This window comes from Entelurus aequoreus, linkage group LG13, assembly GCF_033978785.1.
Source record: "Entelurus aequoreus isolate RoL-2023_Sb linkage group LG13, RoL_Eaeq_v1.1, whole genome shotgun sequence".
Classification (NCBI taxonomy): Eukaryota; Metazoa; Chordata; class Actinopteri; order Syngnathiformes; family Syngnathidae; genus Entelurus; species Entelurus aequoreus.
In genome coordinates this window covers 1,660,340-1,680,339 of record NC_084743.1, presented here as the reverse complement: position 1 = coordinate 1,680,339, position 20,000 = coordinate 1,660,340, and the positions used below count along the sequence as shown (strand labels likewise).

The following is a 20,000-nucleotide window of genomic DNA, read 5'->3' as shown; positions in this document are numbered from 1 at the left end:
CGGGAGAACATCCGCACCGTAGCACAACATAAACACAACAGAACAAATACCCAGAACCCCTTGCAGCACTAACTCTTCCGGGACGCTACAATATACATCCCCCGCTACCTCAACCCCCCCCCCCCCCCCCAAACCCCACCCACCTCAACCTCCTCATGCCCTCTCAGGGAGAGCATGTCCCAAATTCCAAGCTGCTGTTTTGAGGCATGTTAAAAAAAATAATGCACTTTGTGACTTCAATATAAATATGGCAGTGCCATGTTGGCATTTTTTTCCATAACTTGATTTATTTTGGAAAACCTTGTTACATGGGCATTACAACAAAATTAGGCATAATAATGTGTTAATTCCACGACTGTATATATCGGTATTGGTTGATATCGGAATTGGTAATTAAGAGTTGGACAATATCGGAATATCGGCAAAAAAGCCATTATCGGACATCTCTCATTTTGATTCATTATTATTTTTGAACAATGATAATTTAAGAAAAAAATCAGTCTAAAGGTCTCGGGGACCCAAAGGGTCTCAGTCATTAAAGTGTTAGAAATAAGTATATTTTTTTTAAAACTTTGAACACTGAAATGTCTATAGATCAACTTCAGATCTATACACAATGCTATGTTTGCTATTTATTTTACATAATCTCTCACTAATTAAATTCTCTTATTCTTGACAGCTTTCAATCCAAAACCACTGTAAGAAATCCTTCAGTCAAAAGCTTCTGTGTAAAAAGTAAGCACACTTTCTTTCCCCTTCCAATTACCGGTAGTCCACATTTCTGCTATTCACGCAAATCCTTTACGACTTCCCAGGTTCCCTGCACCTCAGAAGGGTGCGCACGGTGGAAAAAGGCCCCGGCGCCGGCGCCGGAGGGCCCGTCAACGACACGGTGGTCCGCAGTGCGGAGGAGAAGACGGCCGAGTACGCGGTGTTTGCTTTGGTGCCCATCTTCTGTGTGGTGGGCCTCCTGGGGATCCTCATCTGCAACATCTTGAGAAGAAAGGATACCGCTGCAATGCGACAAGGAGGGCGTCGACGCAGAGGCTGCTGCACACCAGAAAGAAGGTGAGACATGACCTGCAAGGACTGAAATCATAGACAAAGGAATGTAAACAAAGAGCCTTTACAACAGGGGTGGGCAATTAATTTTTACCTGGGGGCCGCATGAGCATTCCGAGCACTGCTGGAGGGCCACATCGACAATTTTCAATTAAATTTTGCTCAATATTATTTTTGATATACCGTATGATAAATAATAATAATAATAATAATAATTAATAGAGATGTCCGATAATATCGGCCTGCCGATATTATCGGCCGATATATGCGTTAAAATGTAATATCGGAAATTATCGGTATCGTTTTTTTTATTTATTTATTTTTTTTAATTTTTTTAATTTTTTATTAAATCAACATAAAAAACACAAGATACACTTACAATTAGTGCACCAACCCAAAAAACCTCCCTCCCTCATTTACACTCATTCACACAAAAGGGTTGTTTCTTTCTGTTATTAATATTCTGGTTCCTACATTATATATCAATATATATCAATACAGTCTGCAAGGGATACAGTCCGTAAGCACACATGATTGTGCGTGCTACTGGTCCACTAATAGGACTAACCTTTAACAGTTAATTTTACTAATTTTCATTCATTACTAGTTTCTATGTAACTGTTTTTATATTGTTGTACTTTCTTTTTTATTCAAGAAAATGTTTTTAATTTATTTATCTTATTTTACTAATTTTTTTCAAAAGTACCTTATCTTCACCATACCTGGTTGTCCAAATTAGGCATAATGATGTGTTAATTCCACGACTGCATATATCGGTTGATATCGGTATCGGTAATTAAAGAGTTGGACAATATCGGAATATCGGATATCGGCAAAAAGCCATTATCGGACATCCCTAATAATTAATAATAATTTCATTTAACCTAACTTTTAACTTTATACAAAAGCAGATTGCTTTTGATGGTTTTGTTTTTAACACTGTCTTACACAACGCTTCCTGATGTATAATACAATGCAAAAATGTCAATTTCTGCAGAGGGTTAATTTCTGTCACTTTATCCTGGATCCTCTTTAAAAGTCCCAACATTTTTCCCCGTCAGATTTGGACAACCATCTGTTGTCACACCTGCCAGCTTGTCCCATTTCAGTCCTAACATGTCAAAAACGCATTTACCTCTGTGGACAAGTCATTACCTGTGATTGTCCCTTTAATTGACTGCATGGCTGCCAGCTCCTCTGTGATTTGAAAGTCTGCAGTAATAGAACCTTTATTTAACCAGATAAGAAAACCCATTGAGATCAAGATCTCTTTCACAAGGGTGACCTGGCCAAGAGGTCAACAGCACATGTCACAGAGCAGTTTCAAAATAAATACATTAAGATATACATTTTAAAATACATAAGAGAACTGTAAAACAACAGAGATTTACATCTTTAAAAACACAGGCACTGTGCAAACGTCTCTCGCTGTTTGTCCCTCAGGACAGAACGGAAGGCTCCAAACGGAAGTAGCAAGATGAGCAGCTGGGCGGTGTCACGTACATCGCAGCTCTCATCTCAAAGCCAGCGAAAAACAGTCAAAGTCGGCCGTTCTGTTCTTCAGCTGAAGCTCCAAGTTTCCAGCGATGGTCTCGTTACAGTGCGTCGGGAGAGTGACACGTTCTCAAATGCGCCCCTCTTCTCCGGGCATATCAGCGCAACAGAGTCCAATAAGCACTCCGTAATAAACTCTCCGTCCGAAAACGCCTTACTTTTTCTGGCGATTTTGTGAGAAATGACGAAACTTGTCCTGACGGCTGCATCTCTGAGGGTGTGAAATATGGCAAAAAGTCCTTGTTGGGTTTGCAGTTTTACCATCAACGCATCAGCCTCCCTTGCATGCTCTTCATCGGACAGATTCCGGTATTTTTCCTCGTGCTTCGTCGTGTTGTGGCGATTCAAATGATTTTCTTTAAACACAGCAACCTGTGTACCACAAATTAAGCACACGGCTTTACCTTTAATTTCTGTAAAGAAATACTTGGCAGTCCATGTCTTGTTGAAAACACGGCATTCGTCATCAACTTTTCTTTTTTTAGCGTGAGCTGACATCTCGGTGGTAACTGGGCATCACTTGTCGCTGTGCACCTTCACTCACAGGTTACACCCGGACATACGTCCATAAATAACATTTTTCAAAATAAAAGCAGCACAGTTGTTTTGCACGCACGACAAAGATGTTTTTTAAAATTTATTTTGTAATTTGTGATTGCCGCTGTTCACATTCACTCACCATCACACACGCGCATACGTCCACGCGGAAGTAATACAAATAACGCTTTTCAAAACAAAAGCAGCACCGTTGTATTGCACACTCGACATAGATACTTTTTCAAATGTATTTTGTAATTTATGATTGGCCTCACGCGGACCGGACAGGGACGCACAAAGGGCCGGATGTGGCCCGCGGGCCGCAGAATGCCCAGGTCTGCTTTAGAAGGTAGTGTTACTGCGCCGATATTTGCCATTTTGGTGTGTATCAGTACGAGTCGATATAATCCGATACTTGTCTTTTGGCAGATTTTGGACTGATATCAATACTTGTCACTTTACAAAGTTATCACTACTGTATTTATTGGTATTGGCGGCCATTTTGTCAGTTCATGCCACACAAATGTCCCCCGCTTCTACGCTGTCCTCGTCTCATTTTGTACTTGTTCTTTACCGGAGCCGCTTTCTTCCTCTCGTGTCGGTGGGGCAAACGGGTCGATGGGAATGTTTTTTTCCCCCCCTCCGCTTTTCATAGGAAAATCACAAGAATAACCTCGTGTGCTTGGAAAAATAAGCGCACGCATGACCTGTAATGTGCCGGCCCGTGGAAGGTCAGAGTTTAAAACAGCTGTGAGGGGGAAACAAGCCCAACATGTCACATGACCAGGAAGTGACCTGCTGGGATACAAACACTACCTTCTGGCATTTTCCGGCCGAGTCCCTTGGGGAGCACGGACCTGCTGTTGAAGATTGCTGTTTTGACACAGATGCATGTACGATTCTTGCTAATATCGTATCAACACCGGTATCGGCCAAGAAGTTGTACCGGGACAGTGCCTAGTTTCTGCTGCCAGTACTCCTGTCTTATGCCCCCATGAAGTACTCCAGATCCTGATTGTTGAGCCTTTTGTCCCCCCCCCCACCCCCCACCCCCCACAAACTCCATGCATGCAATCTTTTCATCTATCAGCAGACAAAGTGTCGCAATTGTGATCCCAGTGTCATATTGTGATCCCGGTGTCGTATTGTGATCCCGGTGTCATATTGTGATCCCAGTGTCATATTGTGATCCCGGTGTCGTATTGTGATCCCGGTGTCAGTATTGTGATCCCAGGGTCGTATTGTGATCCCACGGTCGTATTGTGATCCCAGGGTCATATTGTGATCCCACGGTCGTATTGTGATCCTTGGGTCAGTATTGTGATCCCAACAGTGTCATATTGTGATCCCAACAGTGTCATATTGTGATCCCAGGGTCGTATTGTGATTCCAACAGTGTCGTATTGTGATCCCAGGGTCGTATTGTGATCCCAGAGTACTATTGTGATCCCAGGGTCAGTATTGTGATCCCAGTGTCGTATTGTGATCCCAGTGTCGTATTGTGATCCCAAGGTCGTATTGTGATCCCAGTGTCAGTATTGTGATCCCAGGGTACTATTGTGATCCCAGGGTCGTATCAGGGTCGTATTGTGATCCCAGTGTCGTATTGTGATCCCAGTGTCGTATTGTGATCCCAGGGTCATATTGTGATCCAGGGTCAGTATTGTGATCCCAGTGTCGTATTGTGATCCCAAGGTCGTATTGTGATCCCAGTGTCAGTATTGTGATCCCAGGGTCGTATTGTGATCCCAGGGTCAGTATTGTGATCCCAACATTGTCGTATTGTGATCCCAACAGTGTCGTATTGTGATCCCAACAGTGTCATATTGTGATCCCAACAGTGTCATATTGTGATCCCAGGGTCGTATTGTGATCCCAACAGTGTCGTATTGTGATTCCAACAGTGTCGTATTGTGATCCAGGGTCGTATTGTGATCCCAGGGTACTATTGTGATCCCAGGGTCGTATCAGGGTCGTATTGTGATCCCAGTGTTGTATTGTGATCCCAGTGTCGTATTGTGATCCCAGGGTCAGTATTGTGATCCCAGTGTCGTATTGTGATCCCAAGGTCGTATTGTGATCCCAGTGTCAGTATTGTGATCCCAGGGTCAGTATTGTGATCCCAGGGTCAGTATTGTGATCCTAGGGTCAGTATTGTGATCCCAGGGCCGTATTGTGATCCCAGGGCCGTATTGTGATCCCAGGGCCGTATTGTGATCCCAGGGTCAGTATTGTGATCCCAACAGTGTCGTATTGTGATCCCAACAGTGTCGTATTGTGATCCAACAGTGTCATATTGTGATCCCAACAGTGTCATATTGTGATCCCAGGGTCGTATTGTGATCCCAACAGTGTCGTATTGTGATTCCAACAGTGTCGTATTGTGATCCCAGGGTCGTATTGTGATCCCAGGGTACTATTGTGATCCCAGGGTCGTATCAGGGTCGTATTTGTGATCCCAGTGTTGTATTGTGATCCCAGTGTCGTATTGTGATCCAAGGTCGTATTGTGATCCAGTGTCAGTATTGTGATCCCAGGGTCGTATTGTGATCCCAGGGTCAGTATTGTGATCCCAACAGTGTCGTATTGTGATCCCAACAGTGTCGTATTGTTGATCCCAACAGTGTCATATTGTGATCCCAACAGTGTCATATTGTGATCCCAGGGTCGTATTGTGATCCCAACAGTGTCGTATTGTGATTCCAACAGTGTCGTATTGTGATCCCAGGGTACTATTGTGATCCAGGGGTCGTATCAGGGTCGTATTGTGATCCCAGTGTTGTATTGTGATCCCAGTGTCGTATTGTGATCCCAGGGTCAGTATTGTGATCCCAGTGTCGTATTGTGATCCCAAGGTCGTATTGTGATCCCAGTGTCAGTATTGTGATCCCAGGGTCAGTATTGTGATCCCAGGGTCAGTATTGTGATCCTAGGGTCAGTATTGTGATCCCAGGGCCGTATTGTGATCCAGGGCCGTATTGTGATCCCAGGGCCGTATTGTGATCCCAGGGTCAGTATTGTGATCCCAACAGTGTCGTATTGTGATCCCAACAGTGTCGTATTGTGATCCCAACAGTGTCATATTGTGATTCCAACAGTGTCGTATTGTGATCCCAGGGTACTATTGTGATCCCAGGGTCGTATCAGGGTCGTATTGTGATCCCAGTGTTGTATTGTGATCCCAGTGTCGTATTGTGATCCAAGGGTCAGTATTGTGATCCCAGTGTCGTATTGTGATCCCAAGGTCGTTTGTGATCCCAGTGTCAGTATTGTGATCCCAGGGTCAGTATTGTGATCCCATGGTCAGTATTGTGATCCTAGGGTCAGTATTGTGATCCCAGGGCCGTATTGTGATCCCAGGGCCGTATTGTGATCCCAGTATCATATTGTGTGTTACGTCACCGCCCTCAGGGCGTGTTTGAATCCGCAGAGCGCAGGCGGCATGGATATCTGGCAGCTGACGTGAGCAAGTAAACGCGTTAACTAAGCCGGCCTGGATTTTCTCCCCTGTCACCTGGTGACACAAAACAGCTGATTAGCCATATGTTCCTCATCTTTCTGCAAGGTCAGCGCTTCAGCACAACACGCAGTGTGACATGAAGGTGAAAAACGCTGGTGTGTCTTGGTCTTGACTACATGTTTATAAATGACCCAAAAAGGTTGTGAAAAGGTAAACACCCCCATCCTGCTACATCTTTGTCTTCATCCTGCACTCTTCTCAGGAGAAGCTGACACTCCGTCCTTCTCTCCTTTCCCCGCCGGATCAATAATTCAATTAAGCACTGAGCTCATGGAGCAGGACTCCCTCTTCGTACCTTCTTGTACCGTCTGCTTTTTATGTTGACTCGCTGAGCGGGAATGATGTCTCCTCTTTAGTCTGCATGATAGGAAGGGAATTCACCAAGGAAGTCAAACAGGTCTTGGATTATTTTATGGTGCGATTCACATGCAGCAAAACAAGATCTGCTTTTGTCTCTTCTCTCTTCAGTCATTATGTAACTGAAGTACTTTGTGTACATTCTCTGCTTATATACATACATATACAGCTACTATTGAAACTGGATACTTGTTCTATTGACTGCTTACTTAGATCTGAATAGAGCACTGAGCTTAATACTGCTGTTATTTCCCCATAGCAACAATCACTGTGGAGACTGCTCCTTCGGGCCTATTATGGAGGGTCATTTGTGTCTTTATTACGAAAGCTTTTTTTTTTTGACACGGAATTTATCTAACTGAATGTTGGTGAACTGAATTTTCAAAATTTTTGTTTTGTTAGCAAAATGCATGTGTTTAAAAATTGTGTTTGAAATACAGTGTATAAAAATTCAGTGCATAAAAAAACCTTTTTTTTTTTTTAAATTCAGTGTAAAAAAAATAATTCAGTGTTTAAAAATTCAACGCAAAAAAGATTTAGCGTATAAAAATTCAGTGTAAAAAATTTGGCGTCGAAAATGTTGCTGTTTTTTTAACATAATTTTTTTTTTTACATCCAATTATGCCCACAATTTTCTTGAAAAAAATTGCACGTATTTAAAAAATCAGTGTTTTAAAAATTCAGTATAAAAAAAAATCAGTGTATAAAAATTCAGTTTTGCGAACATTTTTTTTTACATGAAATACTGACAATTTCCTTGAAAAAAAATTAACAAAATGAATGTATTTAAAAAAAAAAAAGTTTTTAAAATTCAGTGTATTGGTATAAAAAACTCGATGTATAGGAATTCAGTTTTGTAAACTGAATTTTTTTTTACATCAAATTATGCTGACAATTTTCTTGAAAAATGTTTTTACAAAATGCATGTATTTTAAAAAAAAAAAATAAAAAATTCAGTGTATTAAAAATTCAGTATAAAACAAATTTGTTTTAAAATTCAGTGTGAAAAAAAACATTGTTAAAAAAAACAAAAAACAATTCAGTGTTTAAAAACTCAATGTAAAAAAGATTTAGTGTATAAAAATTCAGTGTAAAAAATTTGGTGTTGAAAATGTTGCTGTTTTTTTAACTGATTTTTTTTTACATGAAATTATGCCCACAATTTTCTTGAAAAAAATTGCACGTATTTAAAAAATCAGTGTTTTAAAAATTCAGTATAAAAAAAAAAATCAGTGTAGAAAAATTCAGTTTTGTGAATTTTTTTTTTACATGAAATACTGACAATTTCCTTGAAAAAAAATTAACAAAATGCATGTAAAAAAAAAAACTGTTTTTAAAATTCAGTGTATAAAAAACTCAATGTATAGGAATTCAGTTTTGTAAACTGAATTTTTCTTTACATCAAATGATGCTGACAATTTTCTTGAAATTTTTTTTTTACAAAATGCACGTATTTAAAAAAATCTGTGTTTTTAAAATTCAGTGTATAAAAATTCAGTAAAAAAAAATCAGTGTATAAAAATTCAGGATAAAAAAATGTGTTTTAAAATTCAGTGAGAAAAAAAACAAAAAACAATTCAGTGTTTAAAAACTCAATGTAAAAAAGATTTAGTGTATAAAAATTCAGTGTAAAAAATTTGGTGTTGAAAATGTTGCTGTTTTTTTAACAGATTTTTTTTTACATCAAATTATGCCCACAATTTTCTTGAAAAAAATTGCACGTATTTAAAAAATCAGTATAAAAAAAATCAGTGTATAAAAATTCAGTTTTGTGAACTAATTTTTTTATTTTTTTACATCAATACTGACAATTTCCTTGAATTTTTTTTTTAACAAAATGCATGTATTTAAAAAAAACTGTTTTTAAAATTCAGTGTATAAAACAACTCAATGTATAGAAATTCAGTTTTGTAAACTGATTTTTTTTTACATCAAATTATGCTGACAATTTTCTTGAAACAAAATTAACAAGATGCATGTATTTTAAAAATCAGTATTTTTAAAAATTCAGTGTAAAAAAACAATCAATGTATAAAAATTCAGTTTTGTGAACTGAATTTTTTTTTTACATCAAATAATGCTGACAATTTTCTTGAAACAAAATTAACAAGATGCATGTATTTTAAAAATTTGTATTTTTTAAAAATTCAGTGTAAAAAAACAATGTATAAAAATTCAGTTTTGTGAACTGAATTTTTTTTTTTACATCAAATAATGCTGAAAATTTCCTTGAAACAAAATTAACAAGATGCATGTATTTTAAAAATCAGTATTTAAAAACTCAGTGTAAAAAAAAAATCAATGTATAAAAATTCGGTTTTGTGAACAGAATTATTTTTTTTACATCAAATTATGCTGACAATCTTCTTGAAAAAAATAATTAACAAAATGCACGTATTTAAAAAAATCTGTTTCTAAATTCAGTGTATAACAAAAAAAAATGTATGTATAAAACTTCAGTATAAAAAAATCAGTGTAACGGTGACATTTTGGTGAATTTACTGAGGAAAGAATGCCATTGTAACGTAATAATAATAACACGGACACAAGTAAATGTGTTAGAAATTTAGATAATTCTAACGACGCTTGCATGATTACATTACGATAGCACGTACAAATATGCATGAAAACACTCCTACAGACATCACACATGCGACGGTTTAGTAAGTATAAACAGTTTTAGTTATATTGTAAGACTTAGAAACGTTGCTTGGAGTGATACGAGTAGAAATGCCATGGACTGCAAGAGAGACGGAACAGCACTTCTACTTCTGGTTGAAAGCACTAAATGGAAAGACACTGCAACACCAGCGGTGCGCAAACTTGTCCAGGCACCATAGCACAAATAACAACACATCTTTTCAGTCTATTTGCTTGTTGGCTTTTTTTTACTATTTGCAGTATGGCCGTCAGCAAAGACAAATCCATAAATTAGGTTTCAAAGTGGAGGAAAAAAGTAGCGGCTTATAGTCCGGAGTTTTTGGTACCTATAATCCTCACTTATTAGTGGCGCTAGCTCCGAGCTAGTGATTAGTGGCGCCAGCTGCTAGACCGTTAAATGGCACTAGATGCTAGCTAGCGATCAGCACGCTAGCTTTCTTCTAAAGAAAATGAGAAAAATTACCAGTTCGGAAGTTTATTTAATCAATCACAGTTTTACGATAGTTTTTGTCCGGTTCAAACACTGATGACATGTATTGAACACACAAGAAGCAAGGAATTAAACAGAGACAGAATTCAATTTAGCTCATTGAGGAGAAACGCCTGGGCTGTACTCTTTGTATAGTCTTCCACCACGCTCTAACGAAAGGTCGCACGCCTCCTCTTTTATTAGAACTTTCCCTGATTACATGGCAACAGCTGTTTCTAAAGGAAGGGGGTCGTAAACAGCCGTCGCCTTTGGTTACAAAACAGTTCAAAGAAAAGGTGCCTGGAGGGAGGGTCAGGTCCTGCTTCCTCTCCGCTTTGTAGATCTCGGGTCAAGACAAAATCTTCCTGTGGATTACAATAGATCAAGGAAACCGACACCTTCATGTCGCTTCCCATCCTACACAGTGGAGTTTTACAAGCCTTTTGATTGGTAAGATCAAACACAGCTTTTGTCTGCTCGCCGGAGACTCATTGAAACACAAACTTTTGTGATAACTTAGATGCAATTATTCTGACAGTTTTCATATGAAACGTTAATCCTGGCCGCCATTTCACTTTGGAACCGATTTAAAAAAAAAAATTTAAAAATTTAAAAATTTAAAAAAATAAATTTAAAAAAAAAAAAAAAAAATTTAATTTTTTTTAAAAAAGTTTGTGCCTTAATCTTGAGTTATCACAGAAGCACATAAATTCTGTTTTGAGAAGAAATTAAGATTAAGTGAAAAATAAAATAGATTGAGTGAATAATAATTTTGTGCTTAATTAACGTGTCTGCATATTTGCTATTATTGTGCAGTAATTACCGCTTTTTACTGTTTTTTTTCCCTCTGTGACATTGTTTGCGCCAAAAATGCAACCAATCAGATAACTGGACCAATGTACGCACTGTTTGGCTGTTTGGTCTCTAATGAGATCACTTGTTACGTTGCGGACAAACGTAAAACATAACCCTATACCACCATATTAAAGGCAGAAATATAACTCCATGTAATCATTGCATCACTGCTGTAATAAAAAGACAGCTGCAATGTTTAAGTGTGCTGAAATGATTGCTGAGCAAACAATTCTCCGACCCGCATTACCGTCGCTCTCCTCTCAGATGTCTGCCATCGGTGTTAACGGGATGGTCATGTGGTTGCCATGGAGCAACCCTTATCAGTCCCATGGTGTGCGTAGGCACGGTAACCCAGCAATGACATGCACTGTGTGAACTCAACCAACCGCTAGAAAGTGTGGCTGCTCTTTATTCTTTGGACGAGAGTTAGGAATAAAGTTATCGTCGTCCGTCAACAAAGCACAACCGTGGGTGATTGGGCATACTTTGTAAACATAGGATTTACACACACACTTTCAAAGAATTAAACTTCAGGCTTCCTTGTGGTCTACATCAGTGGTCCCCAACCACCGGGCCTCGGCCCGGTACCGGTCCGCGGACCGGCACCGGGCAAGAAATTTAAAAAAAAAAAATTAAAAGATATATATATATTTTTTTTTTAATTAAATCAACATTAAAAACACAATATATACATATTGTGTATGTGTATTTCAATATAGATCAATACAGTCTGCAGGTGTACAGTCCGTAAGCACACATGATTGTATTTCTTTATGGGAAAAAAATAAATAAATAAATAAATAATTTTTTTGTCCTCTCCAGCTTCTCAGGCAAATCATATACTTGATGTAGATGCCCATATAGGCTGTTCAGATTTACTTTACAAAAGAGAAGTGTAGGATACTTCTCTTGTTGCCTTATTTGTATTTGACTTTATTAAATGTATTTATATTAGAAACACAACATGTGCATATAACAAAGGGTGCAAAGTCTGCAGGCAGTAGGAAACAAGTGGTTAAGTGTAGGGAGTAAAACTGATGGCAGTCTAACGTTCAAGATTTTTGGAGCTATTTGTTCAGTGCATCAGATGTTTGATGAAGCTCTGTGTCTATCTACCACCACTACTGTTTTCTGTTTATTTGTTACTGACTGTGGCAGGACACCTCTGCCTCTGTTTCACTTTATGTTGCTGGTAAATAATATGGTTGTAGTAGTAGGCTAAAGTTAAATTATTCAGTATGCACTAATTAAAGGGGCAGAGCTTTGAGACATTTTAGCTTTTATATTTTATAATATATATTTTTTGTAAGAACCACAATTAATAAATATATTTCAGTGAATAACTTATTGTTCAAATCTGTATATAAATATGTACATAAAGTATTGTAATTATATTGTAAAATGGATGGATGGATGGATGGACGTTTAAAACAAAACTGTTATTATTAATTAGTAAGTATACATTTTTTGAGCCTTTTTAGAGAAAATCAAATCATTGTAGTAAATTATGCAAATTACTCAATGATGTCATGGTGGCCACGCCCATAGCCACGCCCCACCGCCACAGGTATCTTGGCAGTTTATGGGAAACACTGAATAACCGTGACCATTTTGCTCACAATAATCCTGGGGCCGTACTTATCAAGCTTCTTAGAATTACTCCTAAGAAGTCTGCTAAGAGTTGACTTAAGAGTAAATAAATTCTTCGCTGAAAGCTGCACTTAAAAGTTAGTTATCAAGCGTCTTACTCACACTTTCAGCGAAGTGTAGGACTGAATCTTAAGTGTCACACTCAGAGCTGAATTACGACATTACTATGTGCCGTAAACGGAATTTTAGGTGACGTCATTTCTGTGTCCATAGAAATGACCAATCACGGAAGGGAATCCGTTGTCTAAGAATAAATAAATATCTTGGAAATATTTAAGTGGACAATGGGAGTGTATATTTTGACAATAAACTACAAAATAATACAAAACAAACTAGTCCCCGCCGGCACTCACGCTACCGCTCCCTCTCTTCTATCGCCCACACACTCACTGACGTCACTCACCTCACGGCCACACACATACGCTACTCTCATAACATTTTCTTTCCAATTCATTAATTAGGCAACTCATTTGAAACTGGTGTGGGTGGCTCTATATATACTAGCCCACTGCAGGCACATGCAGAAATCAACAAGGAATCGAAAAGTATTAAATCTGTGACAAAAATAATATCCGCTCTGTCTAAACGATACCGTTTGATCAGCTGCTCATCATCAAAAAAACCAAAACATTGTTCCGTTCCCTGAACGTTCGCGCACGTCTCTCTCGCCTCAGTGCCATCCCCTGCTGGCAACTCCTAACCACTTAAGACACCTCTGAAGGTCTCTTAAATATCGTGGAGAGTAGGAGTGACTCTTAGACTTAAGAACGTTGATAAAAAGCTTTTATTCTTAAGTTTGAGAGTAGGACTAAATTTCGCAAATTCTCAGGACTTAAGTGTAAAATGGCACTCTAAGAAGCTTGATAAGTACAGCCCCTGATCTAGAACCGAATAGAACGCTTTATTGTTATCAAACATGAGAGCATGACGAAAATACAGGTGGCTACTCTGTTAGGTGCAATATAAAAAAATGAACATAAACATTCATACATAAAAACACTACAAACAGCAGTGCAACAGTAAAAAAACGGAAGCTATTGGGACAGAGTGAATCCTAACGGCCCAAGGGTTAAAACTGTGGTCTGACCAAAACCAGCCGGTTGAACAAGTGCTGACCAGGGCGAGAGCTGTCGGCCAGGATTTTCTTTGCTCTGCAGAGGCAACAAGCTCGAGCAATATCCTCTAGGGAGGGCAGAGGGCGGCCGATAATCTTCTCCTCTGTCCTGGTCACCCTCTGCTGGACCAAAAACCACACAGTTAAGAAGGCTCTATGGTGGCCCGATAAAAAGACACCTGCTGTGTCTCCACAAGTGTGTTCCTCTGCAGCACACGAAGGAAGTGGAAGTCAGAGTGGTTTCAGCTTGTTCAATAAATGAAATAAACTAGGGACCCTTGATGAAAATGTTTGACTTTTTGGTCATTTTTACACAGTCTGGAGACTCATAAATATGTAAAAATATCCATGTATGGACACAGTAATTAAAATCTGTCTGTCATTTTGTTCCAGGCAACAATTACCCCTACATATCTGACGACCTGAACGACGACACCATCAGCGTTCTCGTCCGCTTAATTACCGAGAAAAAAGGTAAAGGAGATGTTCTTCCACTCTCCTCTTTTCCCCTGCTGTGTTGAAGCCAAGAACATTTCTAATAGGGTTTGTTGTGAATCATTTGCAAGCAGGTTGCAAACATATAATTCCTTTGTGGGGTTTTCAGAAAACGCCGCGGCTTTAGAAGAACTGCTGCAGGAGTACGAGAGCAAACAGATGGCCCTGAGAAAAAGCTCGTTAATTAAGTAAGTCCACAAACAGCACACATGTTACGTACTTAATCACGCTGCTCATGACACAAGGTCGTGGAAAAAAAAGGGCTCCAGGTCCTTGAGCGTGTCCTGCTTGATAACATCAAATGATTGATTGATTTTCTGTGGGACATATTTACTGCACTGGCAAGCCCGCTTTGATATCACACAATGTTCCTCAAGAAGCAGACTAGGACTTGATGTAATAGCACGACTGATGCTGAGACATCTGAAATAAAGCAAAATAGCACTTTTAACAAATATCCCAACAATTTCCAGTCAACAGATACTCATGGGGGATCTTCTTCCGGGCTCAGCCGTGACAGCTACACCGGGGGTTCTTAAAGGCCTACTGAAAGCCACTACTAGCGACCACGCAGTCTGATAGTTTATACATCAATGATGAAATCTTAACATTGCAACACATGCCAATACGGCCGGGTTAACTTCTAAAGTGCAATTTTAACTTTCCCGCTAAACTTCCGGTTGGAAACGTCTATGTATGATGACGAATGCGCGTGACGTCACGACGGCAACGGAAGTATTCGTACCCAATGTGTCACCATACAAACTGCTCTGTTTTCATCGAACAATTCCACAGTATTCTGGACATCTGTGTTGGTGAATCTTTTGCAATTTGTTTAATGGACAATGGAGACTGCAAATAAGAAAGTTGTAGGTGCGATCGGTGTATTAGCGGCGGACTACAGCAACACAATCAGGAGGTTGTGTTGTGTTTGAGCTGGATAGCAGACGCGCTACCGTGAGTACAGCTTTGGCTTCCACACATTTGATCGCTTGCCCGTACGTGCGTGTCGTTATGTGCATGTCACGTACGTAACTTTGGGGAAATATATGTTTCTTGCCGACTCTGATGGCGGCCAGGGTATCGTCCAAAGCTACAACGGCCGCCGCCGCTCCGTAGTTAGCTTCAATTGTTAAGCTTCGCCAAGCTGGAAATTATTAACCGTGTATTTACATGTTCATGGTTTAATAGTATTGTTGATCTTCTGTCTATCCTTCCAGTCAGGGTTTTTTAAAATGTTGTTTCTATCTGCATTTGAGCCCGATGCTATCACGTTAGCTCCGTAGCTAAAGTACGTCAACGATGTATTGTCGTGGAGATAAAAGTCACTGTGAATGTCCATTTCGCGTTCTCGACTCTCATTTTCAAGAGGATATAGTATCCGAGGTGGTTTAAAATACAAATCCGTGATCCACAATAGAAAAAGGAGAGTGTGTGGAATCCAATGAGACCTTGTACCTAAGTTACGGTCAGAGCGAAAAAAGATACATCCTGCACTGCCTCTCTAGTCCTTCACTCTAACGTTCCTCATCCACGAATCTTTCATCCTCGCTCAAATTAATGGGGTAATCGTCGCTTTCTCGGTCCGAATCTCTCTCGGTCCATTGTAAACAACGGGGAATTGTGAGGAATCCTACCTCCTGTGACATCACGCTACTTCCGGTATAGGCAAGGCTTTTTTTTATCAGCGACCAAAAGTTGCGAACTTTATCGTTGTCGTTCTATAGTAAATCCTTTCAGCAAAAATATGGCAATATCGCGAAATGATCAAGTATGACACATAGAATGGATCTGCTATCCCCGTTTAGATAAAAAAAAATAATTTCAGTAGGCCTTTAACCGTATTCAATAATTCCATCTAACCTACTTATAGTCAAACAGTTTGGCAACCTGGTCTAATGATGTGAAACCACGTGTTAATCACCAAGATTACAATTGAATTAACACATAAACCTAAGGCTAAGGTCAAACTGATTATAAAAAAATAAATACCAATCAAATATACTGCATAAGAAATGACTCAAATAACTGGTACAAATTCAATTTACATGCAATTATGTAAAAATTGTTACAAATAAGAATCGCGATTAATCTGAAAATGAAGTTTTTTGTTTTTTTTACAGCCCTATTAACCACATTTTTAGGGCAATAAAGAAGTGCGATCTAAACAATAGGGCTATTTTTAACACGCCCAAGGTGTTGTGATGGTGCATCAGGAATGATCCAGTCGGAAGACGATGCATATTGCAAGATGTTTTTACATATAGGAGATATATCAATATTATATCTCCTTTTATTTCTTGTGTTATAAATTTTGTATTTATTTATTACATTGTAGTAGTTTAGGTGATATTCTGGGTACATTTTACTATAGTATTATATTCCTCCTTCTGTGTGTCAGAATAATTGTATCTAAGTTATCACAAAACTTTGTGTTTCATGTACGCGTTTCTCATTGAGCCAAATTTAATTCTGTCTCTGTTTAATTCCTTGCTTCTTGTCTTGTTTAATAGATTTCATCAGTGTTTGAACCTGACACTGTGTTACAATGTAAATGTGACACTTCTTTGTTTCAAATTGTTTCTTATGTCTGTACAGCACTTTGGCCAACTGGGGTTGTTTTTGAATGTGTTGTATAAATAAACTTAACTAAACTAAACTACATGAAAACGAGTGCCATTAAAAAAACGTTAAGAAACAAAAATCTAATTAAATTCATTTTAATTAGCGCCTTAATTAAGTGCTGACTAGACGATATATGTCTGATATTCTATTTCTGACAATCCAAATGTGTTGACACGCACATTAATGGATAATTCTCTCTCCATCGTTGTCTTTGCAGCGTGATCGCCTCCTTTCTCACAGCCGTTTGTGCGTAACTGCGCCAGCCGCGCTAAATATAGATGCAAAACAGCGGCAGCAGAACAGTGTCAGTTTGATAGATCACGACGCGAGCGCTCCTTATTTTGCTCACTTAAAAGTGGGGATGATGTTTGATAAGAAATTATCGAGTTCGAGCCTATTATCGAATCCTCTTATCGAACCGATTCCTTATCGATTCTCTTCTCGAATCCATATAGGTTGTTGTATATGGAAAAAAACACAATATTTGTTTAACAAAAGCTCACTTTTATTTTATAAGAAAAAAAGAAAAAAATTGACTATTAACCCCCTAAAAAAAAAAAAAAAAAAAATATTGACTGTTGTTACCCAAAGTATATTAAGTGGGATTTTTCAGAAAAACAAATATATACAGTAACACAAAAACAACCTGTCTCTGTGATCACTATAGGTGTACAAATAATAATATAGTGTTAAATAAAATCAGTCCCTTGGGCACAAAACTGAAATTAATACAGCTCTCCAAAAAGTGCACTTCTGCTGCTATTGGAACATACTAACTACACACATAGGCAGACAGCTAACAAACAATCCAAGACGTCTAATAAAGTTCCAAAGCAGATGAATCCATTTAGGCTCTTTATTGTTGTTGATCTTGCTTTGTCTTTTCCTATCTTTGCTTTTGTCTTGCACTGGACTGTTATTTTTTTTTTTTAAACTGAAATACACACAATGACAAATGTATAAGCTATGTGATTAACATACTCAAATTTAATACACAATATGTAAATATTAGCTTCACACAAACATACAGTACTATCATCAAACAAATACTTCTGAGTGTTAAAACTATTTCGATGGTGGAGGTATACGACTGGCAGCCATTTTAAGTCCTCAAATCATCCATTGAAACAGTGCACAAAAGTCGTTTTTCAATAAACATCTTAGTGTCAAACTTAACCACTTTCCACGTTAATATTGAGTTACATAAACAAGTTAAACAGTTTACTCACAGACTTATCTTTTCCAAGGCTTGTAAGAGCTAACACAACTTGTCTACTTCTCAATTGTCTCATGAACTGAACTGACTCGCCAACCCGGAAGTGCCCAAACTAATGACGCGTAGTATTTTCATATCGCCACAAGGTGTCAATAAGAGTCTACAATCAAATGGGAATAACATTGCCCATTTGGGATTCGAATAAAGAACCAACTCTTTTTCTTTACTATAGTGGCGTCAATAACGGGTACCGGTTCTCAAAAAGGGATTCGAGTCCGAGGACTCGGTTCTTTTCTTATCGAACAACCGGGAAAATCGGTTTGGAGCATCATCCCTACTTAAGAGACGTGATCGCCTGCGCACATTTTGCGACCACAATCATATGTTGATTCATTTTAGACATAAACAATAGCTGTCAAAAATACATGACATGAGTTTTTTTCGCCCCTAACAAATTAAAGATAATTAAAAATGAATAAATAAAGTAAAAAGGAACCACAGACATCAAGTTTGTTTTGATAAAATATAAGTACAAAATATTTGTTGTCTATTTTTAGCATAGCACTCATTGTCTTGCTTCCCCTCCCAGGTTTCCCATGCTGTCTCCCCTCTCCTCGTTCTGCACCCTCCCCAGACTTTGCCCGCACCAGTCGCACCTCCACACCATCTCCGGCCTCTCCGGCTTGGGCCCCAAGCACGGCTACCGCTGCTCCCGCTGTGCCCAGAGGAAATGGCCCCCCGTGCTCATGGCCCCTGTGAGAGATCCTCCGCAGACCTTCACCTTCCCCTCCCTCCACGCACCCCCCGACCAGACGGACGCCCCCCTGCTGGCGGGGATGTGCGCCAGCCCTCGCTGTTCACGCGTGCCAAGCGGCGGACAGGAGAGGGAGGAGGAGACGAGGGAAGGAGAGCCCAGAGTTCTGTCTGTGGGAAGGTGAGACTTTTACGCTTCGTGCTGTGAACCTCCATCACAATACAACACTTGCGTTAACATTAATACTTGGCAGGTTTCAAGTTGCTCACATCCCCGAATACAAGCCAGTGGTGGTGGAAACAAAGGCGCCATCCCAGGAGCAGCAACGCAAATCCCTTTTTGGTGGGATTCCCTTCTCTTCCCCTTCCTTAGCCAACATCATCAGGTACAACTTTTAATATTCCTCATGTTTGCACTCCTGTCTGTTCCATTGTTTACACCAGGGGTCACCAACGCGGTGCCCGCGGGCACCAGGTAGCCCGTAAGGACCAGATGAGTAGCCCACTGGCCTGTTCTAAAAATAGCTCAAATAGCAGCACTTACCAGTGAGCTGCCTCTATTTTTTTAATTGTATTTATTTACTAGCAAGCTGGTCTCGCCGTGCTCGACATTTTTAATTCTAAGAGAGACAAAACTCAAATAGAATTTGAAAATCCAAGAAAATATTTTAAAGACTTGGTCTTCACTTGTTTAAATAAATTCATTATTTTTTTTACTTTGCTTCTTATAACTTTCAGAAAGACAATTTTAGAGAAAAAATACAACCTTAAATGATTTTAGGATTTTTAAACACATATACCTTTTTACCTTTTAAATTCCTTCCTCTTATTTCCTGACAATTTAAATCAATGTTCAAGTAATTTTTTTTATTTTTATTGTAAAGAATAATAAATAAATTTTAATTTAATTCTTCATTTTAGCTTCTGTTTTTTCGACGAAGAATATTTGTGAAATATTTCTTCAAACTTATCATGATTAAAATGCAAAAAAAATATTCTGGCAAATCTAGAAAATCTGTAGAATCAAATTTAAATCTTATTTCAAAGTCTTTTGAATTTTTTTTTTAATTTTTGTTCTGGAAAATCTAGAAGAAATAACGATTTGTCTTTGTTAGAAATATAGCTTGGTCCA

General features: G+C 38.7%; 1 protein-coding gene across 1 annotated transcript in view; it reads left to right on the top strand.

The window, feature by feature from the left end:
* The window catches only part of relt (RELT TNF receptor), a 52,420-nt gene that overhangs the window by 28,843 nt on the left and 3,577 nt on the right, over positions 1-20,000 (top strand). Inside the window, 8 exon segments of the mRNA XM_062067229.1 lie at positions 680-735; positions 816-995; positions 998-1,021; positions 1,024-1,068; positions 14,173-14,253; positions 14,384-14,462; positions 18,705-19,049; positions 19,123-19,254. Coding sequence (XP_061923213.1) covers positions 680-735; positions 816-995; positions 998-1,021; positions 1,024-1,068; positions 14,173-14,253; positions 14,384-14,462; positions 18,705-19,049; positions 19,123-19,254 — 942 coding nt within the window.